This window comes from Crocuta crocuta, unplaced genomic scaffold (assembly GCF_008692635.1).
Source record: "Crocuta crocuta isolate KB4526 unplaced genomic scaffold, BGI_CrCroc_1.0 scaffold587, whole genome shotgun sequence".
Classification (NCBI taxonomy): Eukaryota; Metazoa; Chordata; class Mammalia; order Carnivora; family Hyaenidae; genus Crocuta; species Crocuta crocuta.
In genome coordinates, this window is record NW_027532403.1 from 2,834,868 (window position 1) to 2,850,465 (window position 15,598).

Here is a 15,598-nt window from a genome sequence, read left to right on the forward strand (position 1 = left end):
TCATGAGAGCCCAGTCGTTGCTTCTGAGACGGGTTGCTAACCAGAGAACACAGGCAGCTGTCACAGAATGGTATTGAAATGCTCTGTGCTCTAGGATGTTTTCTTAAAGCCATAAAGTATAATGGTAGCCAACCTGAATATCTGTATCTATGCGTTGCATATGCGTTAAAGTAAAAGAAGATAGAATTAATTAGTATTTCACCTCTATGAAATCAGTGGTCCCAACACAGAACTTCTTCCTAGTCCCAAGGAACGGGTTTATATGCTTGGGAGTAGGTATTTTATGTTCCAGAAAATCTTTTTCCTCTGGATAATCCATGGGAAACAAATGGTGTTCTCAAAATGAGTCAGATGTATGGTGTGGTGTACAGTTATCAATAATATGGCACCTTTATATCCAGGGTAAATATATTTTCATTCATTCATTCACTCACTTAAACATAACACTCTTTATTCTTTGGATATTTTTTTATTGAATCACTAAAGTGCATCAGACACTGTGCTAAGAGCTTTACATCCGTGACACTGTTGAAAAAGGTGAAGTTTCTTGTCCCCAATTTAAAGATTAAAACATTGAGAATGAAAGACGTAAAATAACACTCCCAATGGCAAGCAGCCAGCAAGAAGTAGATCTCGAATTTCAGTTGTGGTGATGATAAAAATCATAATAACAGCCTCCTCTGTGTTGAACCTACTTGAAAGGACGTTTTAAAATGTCAGCTGTGCATAATAACAGAGCTCGTACACGGCTGTTCTCAGAAGGGTAAGCGTTGATCAGGACAGCAGATGTCAGCCGCTCTTGGCCTCTCTGAGGATGCCGGGTCTCCTCATATTTCCCACATGTGCATGGCACCTTTAATTTTAACAATGTTTGATTAATAGCCCCGTGGTACCTACAACAAGGCGATGCCTCAGGAGATCGTCACACACCTCCGTGTCCTGGAAAATCAGACCTCAAATTTCCTAGTTCGTTGCCTTCCGTAATAACAAGCCCTTCTAAGTCCTCTTCCCTCTAACGGCAGCTGTTACAAGAAAACCTTTAATTTGTCTGGAAATGAGAGGTTTATAGCTTGAAAACCTTGATATTAGCTAGAAATTGGATTTTAAATAACTGAGATTCCAAGTTCATGAAATTAGATTATATGTGAACTTTTAACCAATTAAAAGAACCAGAGTGGATGCTTACAGTTTATATTGGCGGAGGAAAAGACAGATTCAAATTATCATCTAAACATAGGAAGGAAGCTAATTGATCATTCCAATGGCAATGCTATTATTTAACATTTAAGGAATCCTGATTCTGGAAGTCAAAGGCCCATTCAAAAAATGAATCAGGAAGGTAAAAATAATATGTTTGCTTCTTCTCCTGAGGTAACAAAAACTATCATGAGGTATAAATTGATCTTCTATGGTTCTGGATGAACAACTCCTATCTGGGAAATAGGGTGGGTTTTGGAGGAACCCAGTGGCAAGGAGACCAATTAGATAGTGGATAAAAGAGATGCTCCACTGGGTAAAGGGTCATGCTCGAACTCCTGTGCACCCAAATGTCCGTCCTTGTCTTTACTTTCCCATCACCAACACTGGAGTTAGAGATTTGCTTCCCGGCTGAATCAAATAGAGGTCTATTATTGGGTGAACCCCTTGGGGAGCTTTGAAAGTAAATTCCAGCAGTCTTGCCTAAGACAGCTCCAGGGTCAGGAGCTTATGTCCATCTTGATTCTCATCATTTCACTCCTGCTCAAAACAGTAAGAATTTAGAGATGACGTACCAGTGAGATCAGAACTGACAGCTTTATCTCCCTTGGTCACAAGGAAGTGGCCTCAGAATTCCTTCCCTCCCACCAAGGGACAGTGACAGTGACAGTTGTGATTGAGTGAATTTGACACATTGAGTTCAGAAATACCTTCTACGCAGCAGTACCTTTCCGACTATCACTTCATCTGGGAATAGAATTATCTTTTAAAAGTGGCCCTGGAGTACATATGGCTTCAAATTATCCACTGCCTTGAGTTGTACTTGACCAGCACAGGCCCTGAGCCAGTTTTAGCTCTGCCTCTCTCCTTCATATAACGTGCGAGGGGGAATGTATGAAGCCCCTTCCTGACCGAGTGGCTAGAGAGTGCACTCGAATAAACCACACAGAGATTTCCTTAGTGTTTAGCAGAACAGGGAAGAGAGAGTAGTTCTTCCCTGTGTTTCTGGGCAGGCCTGTTTCATGCAGACATTGCCCACGAGAACAAGAAGTAGGCCTTTCCAGGTGTTTATTGAACAAATTAAAGATAATTATACTCTGGTTTGCAGTAGGGAAAAGGCTGAGCACACAGCATGTGGTGGGGAGGGGTGATTCTTCTTATCCCCTCTGCCCGAGGTTCTGCCTCCTCCTGGGTGCTGCTGGGAAGCCCGGATTAGTGCGCGGGGTGGAAGTGTGCTGCAATAAAGCCTCTGCCTCGAGTCCGCCGATTGCATTCTTTATACTCTCCATGCTATAGTTCTCTCTCCCTCTCTCGCTGATCTCTAAGCTCTGTAAGGACAAAGACAAGGTTTTGTTTACTGTTGTCTCCAGTGCTTCGACCAATCCCTGACACACAGTAGGTGCTCAGTATTTATTTGACCATAAAGTCTGTTTAACAAATCAATGGAAAAATGAGGAAACAAGGATTTTTCTCCCCTGCCAGATTCCAAAGGTTATTATTTTTTTTTTAATGTAAAGAACAGCAAATAATATTTCAGTACTCCCACTTGCCTTAGAATCATATGGAAGAAAATTACGTCAGTATAAATCTCTCCCCGCTGTCCTTGTGCTGGCTGTCTCTGTGGCCCTTTGAGGCCTCCTGTCTCTCCTTCCTGTGACCTATGGCCACGAAGCTGACAGATCCTCTCCTCTGGCTTTCGCTGGGTTCAGACGGAGCTGGGAGGCTGTGAAGAAAAGGGGTTGGTGGTATTTGCACCACTGGCTTTGTCCCTGCCAGGCCCCTGACACCATCCCTTCTTACCTTATCCTTTCACTGTGTGTTTTAAACACACGAGATAAACATTGGGATGCTAACTAAAAGGCTGTTTAAGAAAAGTAGAATTCATGGGTGTATGTCCTGACCTGTGTGTGTATGTGTGTGCGTATGTGATGGAGGTAGTTTAGAATGCCTATCTCTGCATTTCAGTAAGTAACAGAGAAAAGGAGATTTTTTTGTATAAAAAGTAAAGTTGATGTAGGGGAGCCTGAGTGGCTCAGTTGGTTAAGCATCCAACTCTTGATTTCGGTCAGGTTGTGATCGTGGGGTTTGGGGGTTTGAGCCCCATATCGGGCTCTGTGCTGACAATGCAGAGCCTGCTTCTGATTCTCTCTCCTTCTCTCTCTGCCCCTCTCCCACTCATGCTCACTCTCTCTAAAAACAAATAAATAAACTTAAAAAAAAAGTAAAATTTATGTAACAAGCTCCTTTATATTACATACATTTTAGGAAATGTGTCATTGAAGGGAGTGATTTAAATGGAAAGCATCGTGAAATAATCATCAAGGAGGACATCTCTCAGCCACGAGGAATTGCTGTTCATCCAATGGCCAAGTAAGTATTTGTAAAAATAAGGCACTTTCCCATAGAGGTCATGAGACAGTTCATGTTTGATATACTAGTGTCCAAAATTTGTCTTAATACTTCAAGTGTTCAGTGAAATCAGAAGTCAAGAAAAATCCATGCGATTTGTTCAAATTTTCAGAAATGATATAGCTAGTTATTATTATAGCTATAACTTTCTCATCTTTTTAATGGATTTTGACTTTCTATTCATACTTACAGGCTTCATTATTCAGATAACCTTCATTTTAAGCAAATTTAATTTTTTTTAAAAAAAGGAGTGCGCTGTAATTCATTAATCAATTAGACACAAGCCCATTAAACTACTTTCTTTAAAACTCTACATTATTGCTTTCCCGAGTGGAGGATGGTATTTAGATTACATGGCTTATGAATTATATTTAGAAAAATTATAAGATGAGTTCAAATGATAGGTTATTCCTAGATTTAGACATGTGGAAGTAGAAATCATAAAATATTAGAAGACTATGTTTTTAATTGTGAATTTAGTGACATTGGTGACAGATGGTGGTTTAGGTTTAGAGAATTAAGGAGAATAATGGATTTCCTTCCTAGTTGTTAAAACAAAAGGATTAAAAACTAACCCTATTTTTCAAGAAGATATGGTTTATCTATACAATGGAATACTACATGGCAACGAGAAAGAATGAAATCTGGCCATTTGTAGCAACATGGATAGAACCTGAGGGTGTTATGCTGAGCAGAATAAGTCAGGCAGAGAAGGACAGATACCGTATGTTTGCACATATAGGAGGATTAGGAGGAACTTAACAGAGGACTGTGGGGGAAGAGAAGGGGAAAAATAGTTGCGGAGAGGGAGGGAGGCAAACCACGAGAGACTCTTGAATGCTGAAAACAAACTGAGGGCTGATGGGTGGGGAAAGGGGAAGGGAGGTGATGGGCATGGGGGAGGGGCACTTGGGATGAACACTGGGTGTTATATGGAAACCAACTTGACAATAAACTATTTAAGAAAAAAAACTAACCCTATTTTGCTTGAGTGACAATGTTACAATGGTCTATGGAAAATAATAGGCTGGTAGTAATTGATAATTGATTTGGAGCCAGCCATATGATTAAAAAAGTAGGACTATAACCATCTCCAAACTAACCAGCATAAAAGGTAATGAACACACTGACCACAAAAAATGCACCTCAGCATCTGATTTATGGAACTTAAAATTGACCAGCTGAGTACATTGTATAAAACTAGATAACAGATAAATATGCCCTTCCCTTTATGTTGTAATTTAACATATATAGTGAGTTTATGTATGCATGGCAGAGGGACAAGCTAACAAGATTTTAATGCCTTTTGCAGCATGAAACACTAATTTAAGAATATGCTCTTGAACACGCTTTCAATTAGTAATATAGTACAATTTTTCAAACTAATAATTTCTTCTTTATCCAATGACCTGAGCCTTAATACAGCATTTCCTGTCCAAGATGCTTTACAAGGAAAGATAATTTTTGCTATTGAGAATTATTTTTCCAATGTCCACTGCTATATTCTCTATGTTACTTAGTGTACCACTTCAGTTTATTCTAATTAAAGTGATTTACATTGACATTTTCAGTGATGAAAGAATGGAAGCTTTTTTTCATGCAAATTTTATTTGTTGTATGCTTTCTTGATTAAAGGAGATTATTCTGGACTGATATGGGGATTAATCCACGAATTGAAAGTTCTTCCCTTCAAGGCATTGGCCGACTGGTTATAGCTAGTTCGGATCTGGTCTGGCCCAGTGGAATAACTATTGATTACTTAACTGACATATTGTATTGGTGTGATGCCAAGCAGTCTGTGATCGAAATGGCCAATCTGGATGGTTCAAAACGTCAAAGACTTGCCCAGAACGATGTAGGTGAGGCTTTGGGATGGGTGATTTCTTCATCTTGGCCTGAGTGTTAATGAGTGTTAAATGCAAGATGGGTTTGGGGTGCCTGGGTGGCTCAGTCCGTTGAGTGTCTGACTCTTGATTTCAGCCCAGGTCATGATTCCAAGATTGTGAGATTGAGCCCTGCATTGGCTTAAGCTCTGCTTAAGATTCTTTTTCTTTCTCTCTCTGCCTCTCTCTCCTGCTCTGTCTCTCTCAAATAAAAACAAACAAACCTCACAAAATATGTTTACACACACACTCCTCCCTAAGAGTCCCCCCTCCCTCAGCCATATGATAAAACGATATGGTGACAAACAGACTGACATACTTCTTGGGGGATTCCTGTGCTACAAAGATTAATTTCATATTGGAATACTGGATAAAACATAGTGACATATAATCATTTCTCTTTGCCAAGATTTGCCCAAATCAGAAGGAAAATATTAAACATTTTAGGATCTTTTAGGAATAAGAACTTGGTTGAATTGTTGTCATTTCTTATGTTTTAGACTATGTCATTTCTACAACTGTGATAGTATCACCTTTAGACATTAATAAATATCCATTTACACGCAAAGAATAATAAATATAGTTTTCTATCCTATTATATTTTCAGATTTTGCATGGAATGTTCTATATGTTCATAAATATATTTAAAATGCTGTAGTCTATGCTAAATGTTAAAAGAGAAATACTGAATGTACCAGGAGCCATTGCATGTTTTTGAGCAGGAAATGTATATGATAAGACTGGTAACCACTTAGGTAACAGCATAAGGGTGAGATTGGAATCTGGAGGAAAGGAAAGTTAGTCAGGAGGCTACAACAGTTGTCCACTCAATAGCTGATGAAGGCCTTGGATACAACACTGCCATTTCAAAGTGCAGTGGAGGATTAGAGCATTTAAGAAATCATTGTGAAAGAAAAACTGAGAGAATTTAGTAATAGATTGAATATTAAAATGAGATCCAGTGAGATATTGAATACACTACATCGTTGGTTGAGAAGATGCAGAACTATGGTCTTTTTTATGAAGAGGCTAACTAATAATCTGTGTAAGGCATTCATTTTGTCCATCCTTTTTGGTTTAGAGGAAATGAATTTCTAGATTTGTATTATGAAGTATATAGATCATGATAAGTTTAACTGAATATTTTACATACTTACAAGAATCTTTAAAAATTTAAGGTACACTTTACAATAAGTTAAAAGCTTATGTGCGACCATAAACTATTCACCCATGCGCTTGACAAATATTTATTGAATCATTTGATGAAAGTGGAAATACAGTAGAGAGTAAAACAAATATGGTTCCTGTGATGTCATGAAGTCTAGTAGGGGGTTGTATATTATTTAAAAAATACATCACCTAAATAAATGGGAAATTATAGCTTTGCTGTATGAAAGTATACAGGAATTTGAAAATTCCTAACCAGAATGTAAACATACCATATACTAAACCAAAGGCATAACAGATATTTTGTGAATGATTTCTGTTGCTGCTGTAATCTAATGACTAATATGACTTCCTGTTAAAAAGTTATTATCAAATATTTAATAATAACTATATGACCATTTCCATCATTGCAGTGCCATCTACTGGTTATAAATGGTAACTTCTCCGCTGCTAGCTAAGGATTTTTAATGTCAAGATTGAAGGAATTTGCTCTGAATTTAACATTCAACTGTGGTTCTTCTATTTAAAAAAATAAAGAAGGGGCACCTGGGTGGTTCATTCAGTTGAGCATCCAGCTCTTGAATTCAACTCAGGTTGTGATCTCACAGTTTTGTGAGTTCAAGCCCCGAGTTGGGCTCTGTGCTGACGATGGAGCCTGCTTGAGATTTTTCCTTTCTCTCTGCTCTTCCCCTGCTCGTACTCTTTCTGTCTCTCTCAAAATAAATAAATAAACTTAAAAAAATAAGACTATGTGTAGTGTGAGGTATTTATTCAAAAGAATAGCTAATTCTCATCAACTATACTTCAATATTAAAAATAAGAAAAATAAATTTATTAAAAAGATTAAAAAACATAGCTAATTCTGACACATGCTACAACATGGATGGACCCTGGGGACATTATGATGAGTGAAATAAGCCAGTCACAAAAGACAAACATTGTATGATTGTATCTATTTGAGGTATCTAGAAGAGTCACATTCATTAAAGGAGAAAGTAAGATGGTGCTTTGCCAGGGACTAGGGAGACTGGAAAATGGAAAATTGTTATTTAATGGATATAGAGTTTCAGTTTTGCAAGATTAAAAAGTTCTGGAAATTGGCTGCACAACAAAGTGAGTGTACTTAACACTACTGAAATGTGCACTTAGGTTAAGATGATACCTTTTATGTTAGATGTTTTTTACCATAACAAAGGAACCTCATAGCTATATAAAAGAATTTCCTTGATGATTTATGGCTTTAATTGGGGACAAAGGACTAGAAACTAAAATATATCTTAATGGCCCTGGTCCATAATGATGGTGGAGACTCATGGTCACCAGGACAAGTCATCTGAGTATGCTGCCAGAAGAGGGAGACATTTATTCTAATCTATCAAACCCATTGTTCATTTGCAAAGACAAAAAGAAAAGCAAAATCAGAAACAAACAAGCAAAACTGTCCTGGAAAATATGACTGGACATGATTAAAGCTTCCCAATTTGGAGCTCCCTAGCTTAGCCTCTAACCACTTGAGATAGTGTTTTACAGTATCTCCTAGCTAACTCTAAATACTTGAATATCTTATCAGTTCCAGGAGCATGGTGAGGTGGGTTTAATTGAGGTGGGGTCAGAAGAACCCACTTAGGGGTTGATAGGAGCCATGAAAATGGAGGCAGTAGATAATAAATGACTTTTAAAAACCTTGGTTAAGAAGGGAAAGAAAAAGACAAAAATATGCAAGAGAGGCCAAGGAGATAAGGATATTGATCCACTAAGAGAAGGAAGCTAGTAGAATGAAGAAAGTAAAGATGTAAAAGAAAGGGGTAATTGACAGACAAGTTTCGAGAGAAGGCAGGAAGAATGAGACCAGGAGCACAGGTCAGTGGACTAATAGCACATAACAAGAGAATTAGGAAAGGAGGTGGGGCAAATGCAGGGAAATGTGTTGGTGGAGATGGGAATTTAAAGAGACAGCTATTCAATTACCTCAAATTATTAAAGATCCATACAACAGCCTTTATTACAGTCATTCAAAAGACAGGGAACCTAATGCAAAGAGAGGTAAAAATCACTTACTGTAGTGTCAGAATCACCAAACATGGAAACCTTCCCGTCCTGGTCTTCTTCTTTTTGATATTCTGTCAGTCAACCCATATTCTTCCACTTCCCACATGCTGTATGACAATGCTAAGACCTTCTGGGCTCCCATTATGAGATGAGGTTCACTCATCATATGGGTTCTCCTTGATGCAGCTGTAGTAGTGGAGTGTATCTTGCTTAGCAGCTATATTAAAGGAATGATTTGGTGTGGGAGTTGTGTGAGTATGTTGTAAGCCTTGTCCTTTTTTAAAATAATCATGGCAAAGACAAGATGTACGTAATGGATTTAAACTGCTTCCAGGTCACCCATTTGCTATTGCTGTGTTTGAGGATCACGTGTGGTTCTCTGATTGGACTATGCCATCGGTAATAAGAATGAACAAGAGGACTGGCCAAAATAGGGTACGTCTTCGAGGCAGCATGCTGAAGCCCTCATCACTGGTTGTAGTTCATCCATTGGCAAAACCAGGTACACTGGACATGTTACACAGTCTTTCTTTGGCTGGAATCTGCAACTATTTCAATTGTTTGATGGGAGAAGAGGAGGGGGGTATTGTAATTCTCACTAATTTGTGTAGATGTTAAGATCTTGTAAGATGCAGGGGCATCTGGGTTGCTCAGTTGGTTGAGCGTCCAACTTCGGCTCGTATCATAATCTCACCATTCATGAGTTCGAGCCCTGTATCAGGCTGGCTGCTGTCAGCTTAGAGCCTGGAGCCTGCTTCAGATTCCAGGTCTCCCTCTCTCTCTCTCTCTGCCCCTTCCCTGTTTGTGATCTCTTTATTGTTCTCTCTCTGTCTCTCTCTCTCTCTCTCTCTCAAAAATAAATAAATAAGTAAATATTTTAAAAAAGATTTTGTAAGATGTGGATTGGGTTTAAACTAAGACAACTTGGTACTAAATTTAGGTTTTATCTCTCCAATCTCATCTTTACCTCTCCTGACCAGCTTTTATTAAATGTTCCTTTTCAAGGACGTTTTGGTAAAGGCACTGAGGGTGGGGTCATGGGTTGAGGGTGCGATTTAGACACCTGCTGTGGAAGCGGCTATCTATACTGAGGCCATTCCCTACCCCCTGAGAGTGCCAGTGAGTGAGCATTATCCAGTGTCCTGTGTAACTTCCTTCTGAATTGCCCCCTGTCAGTTTGACTAGATGATGAATCAGGAAATAAGGATCACATCTGCCTAAAGAGCTTCTTGAACGAAAGTACTGGCTATATTCAATAAATACTCATAACGTAATAACATTCTGAGCTTGTCTTACAACTGGCTCCTTTAGAAGCTCTTCTGAAATAGCTCTTGATATAGGCTCCATTTAGATACACTAAGTTTCTCTCCCCAAAAACTGTACACTGTGATTTGTATCAATGACACTCTTTTCATCTCCAAGCCCATCTGTGAATGTACCTCTTTTCCCTACAAGGAGCAGATCCCTGCTTACACCAAAATGGAGGCTGTGAACATATTTGCAAAGAAAGGTTTGGATCTGCTCAGTGTTTGTGTCGTGAAGGTTTTGTGAAAGCCCCAGATGGGAAAATGTGTCTGGCTCTGAATGGCCATCAAATACCGGCAGGTAAGATGATAAATTATGTGGCTAAATTATTTTACTCTGGCTCAGGAATATAGTTCTACATCAATCCTATGCTTTTGCTGATTTTTAGTATTTTATGTTATTAAAAGCTTCCCTGGTCTTAGGGATGCCAAGTTTGTTTTGTTTCATTTTGTTTCTCTTTCCTATGAGTTTAGGCTCCTTATTTTTATTTTTTATGTTTTATTTTGAGGCTCCTTATTAACGGCTAAATTCAATTGACCTCCTTCTTCTAGTTGTAAAATGAACAAATAAAAGATAATATTCAAAATGTTAAGTTCCAGCCCTCTGGTCCCCCATTTACAATGGAGTGGCCCAAATTTGGAAATAAGCGTTAGCATTTTACCACCTCAGATAAAGTTTAGAGACATTTTGTTTAGAAATTTTATGGCTTCAGTTTTAAAGGTAGTCATATACAATCCTCCTTCCACGTGACAGGTCTTAGTATGAAAAACCAAAGTCCTTTATAGTAAGTAACTTTAGGATATTAAATAAGTGTAGGGAATCTAGCCTGAGAATGCTTGTGATCCACATTTAAATAACTAACTATGACTTAGAGGAAGAAGACGGAAGAGTCAATCAAATGTCATGGAAGAGTAGATCAAAAGCACTGATTTGCTTTCCTTGAGTGTGTATGCAAATAATGAAGGAATATTTGGATTCATCTCTTGATGTCTTCATTGCAAAGAGACTTTAAATTTTATTTAAAAATTTTTTAATTCATTTATCTGGTAGGCAAGTTGTAAGTTATGTAATAGATTAACAGCAAATAAATGGATTGATTATCCATGGATCAGAATTGGTTATTTTGGGTTTTCAGAAATTTATATTAATTGTTGCTTTAGAACGACAGTGCTCAATATTTTTGGTTTTAGGACCCCTTTACACTCTTAAATTTTTTTTTTTAAACATTTATTCATTTTTGAAAGAGAGAGACAGAGAGTGACAGAGAGTGAGTGGGGGAGGGGCAGAAAGAGAGTGTGACAGAGGATCTGAAGCAGGTTCCAGGCTCCGAGCTGTCAGCACAGAGCCCAATTCAGGGCTCAAACTCATGAACCAGGAGATCATGACCTGAGCCCAAGTCGGATGCTTAACGACTGAGCCACCCAGGCTCCCCAGAACCCGTTTAACACTCTTAAACATGATTGAAAACTCCAAAGAGCTTTTGTTAATGTGGGTTAAATTTACCAATATTTATGATATTAGAAATTAAAGGGGCGCCTGGGTGGCTCAGTCGGTTAAGCGTCCGACTTTAGCTCAGGTCATGATCTCACGGTTCGTGGGTTCGAGCCCATGCCGGGCTCTGTGCTGACAGCTAGCTCAGAGCCTGGAGCCTGTTTCAGATTCTTTACCTCCCTCTCTCTCTGACTCTCTCCTGCTGTCTCTCTCTCTCAGAAATAAGTAAAACATTAAAAAAATTAAAAACAAAACTAAAAAATATCTATTAAAATTATAATAATATTTTATTATGTGTGAACATGACATATTTTTAGGGAAATAAATGAAATAACTATATTTTCTTTCTTATTAAAAATTTTTAATGTTTATTTATTCTTGAGAGAGAGAGTGAGTGAGCATGTGGGGGGGAGGGGCAGAGAGAAGGAGAGAAACAGAATCTAAAGCAGGCTCCAGGCTCTGAGCTGCCCACACAGAGCCTGACACGGGGCTCGAACTCACAAGCGGTGAGATAATGACCTGAGCCAAAGTCAGATGCTTAACCAGCTGAGCCATCCAGGCACACTATGAAATAACTATATTTTCTAAAATAAAAAATATGTAGGGAGAATAATGACATTGTTTTACATTTATACCTTTAATGTCTGGCTTCATATACGGCAGGTGGATTCTCATATCTGCTTCCATGTTAAATCTGTTGTGTTGTTTTGGTCAAAACCTATGAAGAAACCCTGACCTCACACAGACATGGATTTGGAAAAGGGGCAGGGGGGATTGAAAATTTAATAGCCTTTCAGATGCCTTTTTTGTGTATCTTCTTTTGATACCATATCAGATTGGACAGGTGGTAGTTTCTTAAACCTTAGCTGCAGTGTGGAATCTGAAGCCACATCAATAAACTTTTTGTCACCTCTTATATCAAAATCCAGTGGGTTTTTTCTCCTTTTTTTTTTTGTACTTTGAGTGACTCTTTTACCAATGTATGATTTTGTGGCATCATGTTAGTCATTTGAAAATACTGGTTGGCCGACTTGTGCATATCTTTCAAGTGTCACACACCCCTCCAAGGCACATTCACTAATTATTACCATCAAACCCATTGGAAAAGTCCTTGAGTTTTGGGATTTTATCAAGCTCAGTGTGGTGGAAAAGATTTTTCAGAATTCTACGTTTCACATGAAAGCTGAAGTTTTATCATTGGCAACAAGTACTGTCAATTGCTTTTCTTAAAACAACACACTTCATTCTTGGAAGATGCTTGCCAAATTTTCAAGTGTTAATAACCTGCTCTGTCAGTCTTCCAAGTAAAGATTATGTCCAATGAAAAAAGAGGCTAGTTTCAACTTGCTACTCAAAGAGTACATAACATGCTTTTCCTCCAGACGAACATCATCTCTTCAGTGTGTACACAGAGTGTTTTATATATACTTGCCATTTCATTATATAGAATGTTAAAGAGCCAAGTATTCCATGGTTGTGATTTTAAAAAAATTAACAGTTCTTACTGTTTCATCATGGGTCTTCTTTTTTTTTTTTTAAATGTTTTATTTATTTCTGAGAGAGAGAGAGAGAGACAGCATGAGCAGGGGAGGGTCAGAGAGAGAGGGAGACAGTATCTGAAGCAGGCTGTCAGCACAGAGCCGGACGCAGGGCTTGAACCCACGAACCGTGAGATCATGACCTGAGCCGAAGTTGGACACTTACCCGACTGAGCCACCCAGGCGCCCCAATCATCATGGGTCTTCTTAAGTGAAGCTGTGTGTGTGTGTGTGTGTGTGTGTGTGTGTGTGCAGACAAGAACATGACTGTTAGTGGAACTTGGTGCCATTGTCTTAATTCATACTAAGGCACCAGTAGTTTTGCCTAATTTCTTTGCCCTATTAGTATCAAAGTCAATACAGGGGAAAAAGGCAAATAATATCACATGTGTTTGTGAAAGTAGTTTGACCTTGTGAGCTTTGTGCAATGGGAGCCCAGGGGTCCATGGACCACGCTTAGAGAAGACGCTAAGTGTTTTAGGGGATCCATTCTCTCATGTGCTGGGTCCCATGGCTATGTTAAATTATTGTTTGTTTATACCCTTCCATGTTTCTTTTTAAAACTTTTTCTATTGTTTAATTATTTTTGAGAGAGAGAGAGAGGGAGAAACACAATGTGAGCAAGGGAGGGGCAGAGAAAGAGGGACACAGTACCCAAAGCAGGCTCCAGGCTCTGAGTTATCAGCACAGAGCCCTACGTGGGACTTGAATTCACAAACTGCAAGATCAATTATGACCTGAGCCAAAGTCAGATGCTCAACTGATTGAGCCACCCAGGTGCCCCTTCATGTTTCTAAGTACAGGTAAAATGAGGCTAAAAAATTTATTGAAGGCAGCCTAAAGAAGAAAGAATATGTATGGAAGGCAGTTTGGGGAGATCATCTCATTAATTTGCCCGGAGTAACAGTGGGCTGTGATAATGAGCTGATTATTTCCATTAGGATTTTGGTATTTTACTCATTGTTTTTGCCAGTACCTAAAATAGTCTTGTCTTTTTGCCCACTGGCTCTCCCCGCCCTCAACTGTCAAGTGGTTTTCTAAGTCACCAAGATACTGCTAGTTGAGTGCTCTTATTGTGAAAATAAGTCTGAACTTACAACCAACAAACAGCTACAAATATAAATTAAATCAAAACTTTCTTGAATCATAAAAGGTAAATTAACTGTATTTTTTTTTTTTTTGACCTTCAGTAGGTAGTGAAGCAGATCTAAGTAGCCAAGTAATGCCACTGGATGTCTTATCTGGGAATAGAGGATCTGAAGAGAACAGTACAGAATCTCAACATATGCTAGTGGCTGAGATCATGGTGTCAGGTATGCATGATGAGTTCTCCAAGACAGCTTTGGTTCCAACAATTTCCATCCTTCTAATTAGAATCTTGAATTCGCTCTCTAACTTGGCTAAATCTACACAAAACTAGTGAAGCCAGACTTTGGACTCAAATTTTGCTCCTTCTTTTCTGAACCGTGTGCCTGAGGAAAATGTCTCCCTATTAGATAGGACATGAACTTTACTTATTAAGAATCTTTGAACTGAAACTTCTTTGAAGAAATCTAACTTAGAAACAAAGGTGAAAAATAAGACAAACAGATTTGAGTGTATCCCTATCCATCCCTAGTATTTTTTATCTTTAGTCCATCTAGCTATACTTCCATTAGTGTGAAAAAGTAGATAGTAACTGATAAGCAAATATAGGTTGGTTGCATTAGCTGCTCCAAAGTTTACAAAGAGCAAATATTGAATTGTTTTCTTCTATATTGCACATTTATCCCCAAAATAATTTTATTGGTGTATAACAAATTTAGGGAACCTAATTCTTTTATATTCCATATTCTATTTACTCATGTGGTCAATGGTGTTCAAATTGGGCTTAGCTCAGCCCTAGAACTTCTGCAAATCCACCCTTTCTTTACTCTGCTCTCTGCCCTATAATCAGAGCAGCTCTACTTTGAAACATTTTATTTATTTATGCTTCTGACTAAGATTTTATTTTAACAAAATATCTGTGGCTAAAAATAAATTTGAAAGCTCCACATTAAGATCTTAGATACACTTCAAGCACTCATCCAACTTTTGTGGTCTGCAGACTACTCTGCCAGTATACCAGACCCTGGAGATCTCTTACATCTCCCTATAAGAACTTATCAGTGTGATTTTTTAAAAAAAATAAAATGCAAACACAGAGGTGGATATTTTTGGTAATAATAATTTGTACAGAGCTTTAGAATTTATCAGATACTTTACCCTCTAATGTGATTCTTATCACAACCTACCACTTTACAGATTTGAAAACTGAGACTAAGATATATTAATGTAAGGACTCTAGCAAAGAGTTTTGCAAACTATGACCAAATAATTAATTCATGTCAAGAGAAAAAGTCAGGAAAACATTATCATAGTAGGAATATTCCTCATTTAGTGACTGTTTGCCACACACCATGCTAAGCACTAGGGATACCATGATGAGCTATATAAATATTAGCAGTATAGATAACCATTGCAAAGTTGCTGGGATTTCCCTAAAGGTTCATGGAGCAAAACTGAAAGACTAATGTTTGA

The 15,598-nt window shown here is 38.3% G+C and overlaps 1 protein-coding gene and 1 long non-coding RNA gene across 5 annotated transcripts in view; one reads left to right on the plus strand and one right to left on the minus strand.

Annotated features, from left to right (window-relative positions):
• EGF (epidermal growth factor) overlaps window positions 1-15,598 on the plus strand; it is a 101,063-nt gene that overhangs the window by 60,416 nt on the left and 25,049 nt on the right. For all 4 annotated transcript variants that reach the window (XM_077778466.1, XM_077778463.1, XM_077778464.1 and 1 more), the window contains 5 exons: window positions 3,463-3,567; window positions 5,242-5,465; window positions 9,040-9,207; window positions 10,161-10,310; window positions 14,233-14,352. In XM_077778466.1, coding sequence (XP_077634592.1) covers window positions 3,463-3,567; window positions 5,242-5,465; window positions 9,040-9,207; window positions 10,161-10,310; window positions 14,233-14,352 — 767 coding nt within the window. The remainder of the gene's footprint in view (window positions 1-3,462; window positions 3,568-5,241; window positions 5,466-9,039; window positions 9,208-10,160; window positions 10,311-14,232; window positions 14,353-15,598) is intronic.
• LOC144243414 (uncharacterized) overlaps window positions 2,249-15,598 on the minus strand; it is a 28,458-nt gene continuing 15,108 nt past the window's right edge. The window contains exons 4-5 of the long non-coding RNA XR_013338647.1: window positions 2,748-2,920; window positions 2,249-2,525 (exon numbers count right to left, since the gene is read on the minus strand). This is a non-coding gene — a long non-coding RNA (uncharacterized LOC144243414). The remainder of the gene's footprint in view (window positions 2,526-2,747; window positions 2,921-15,598) is intronic.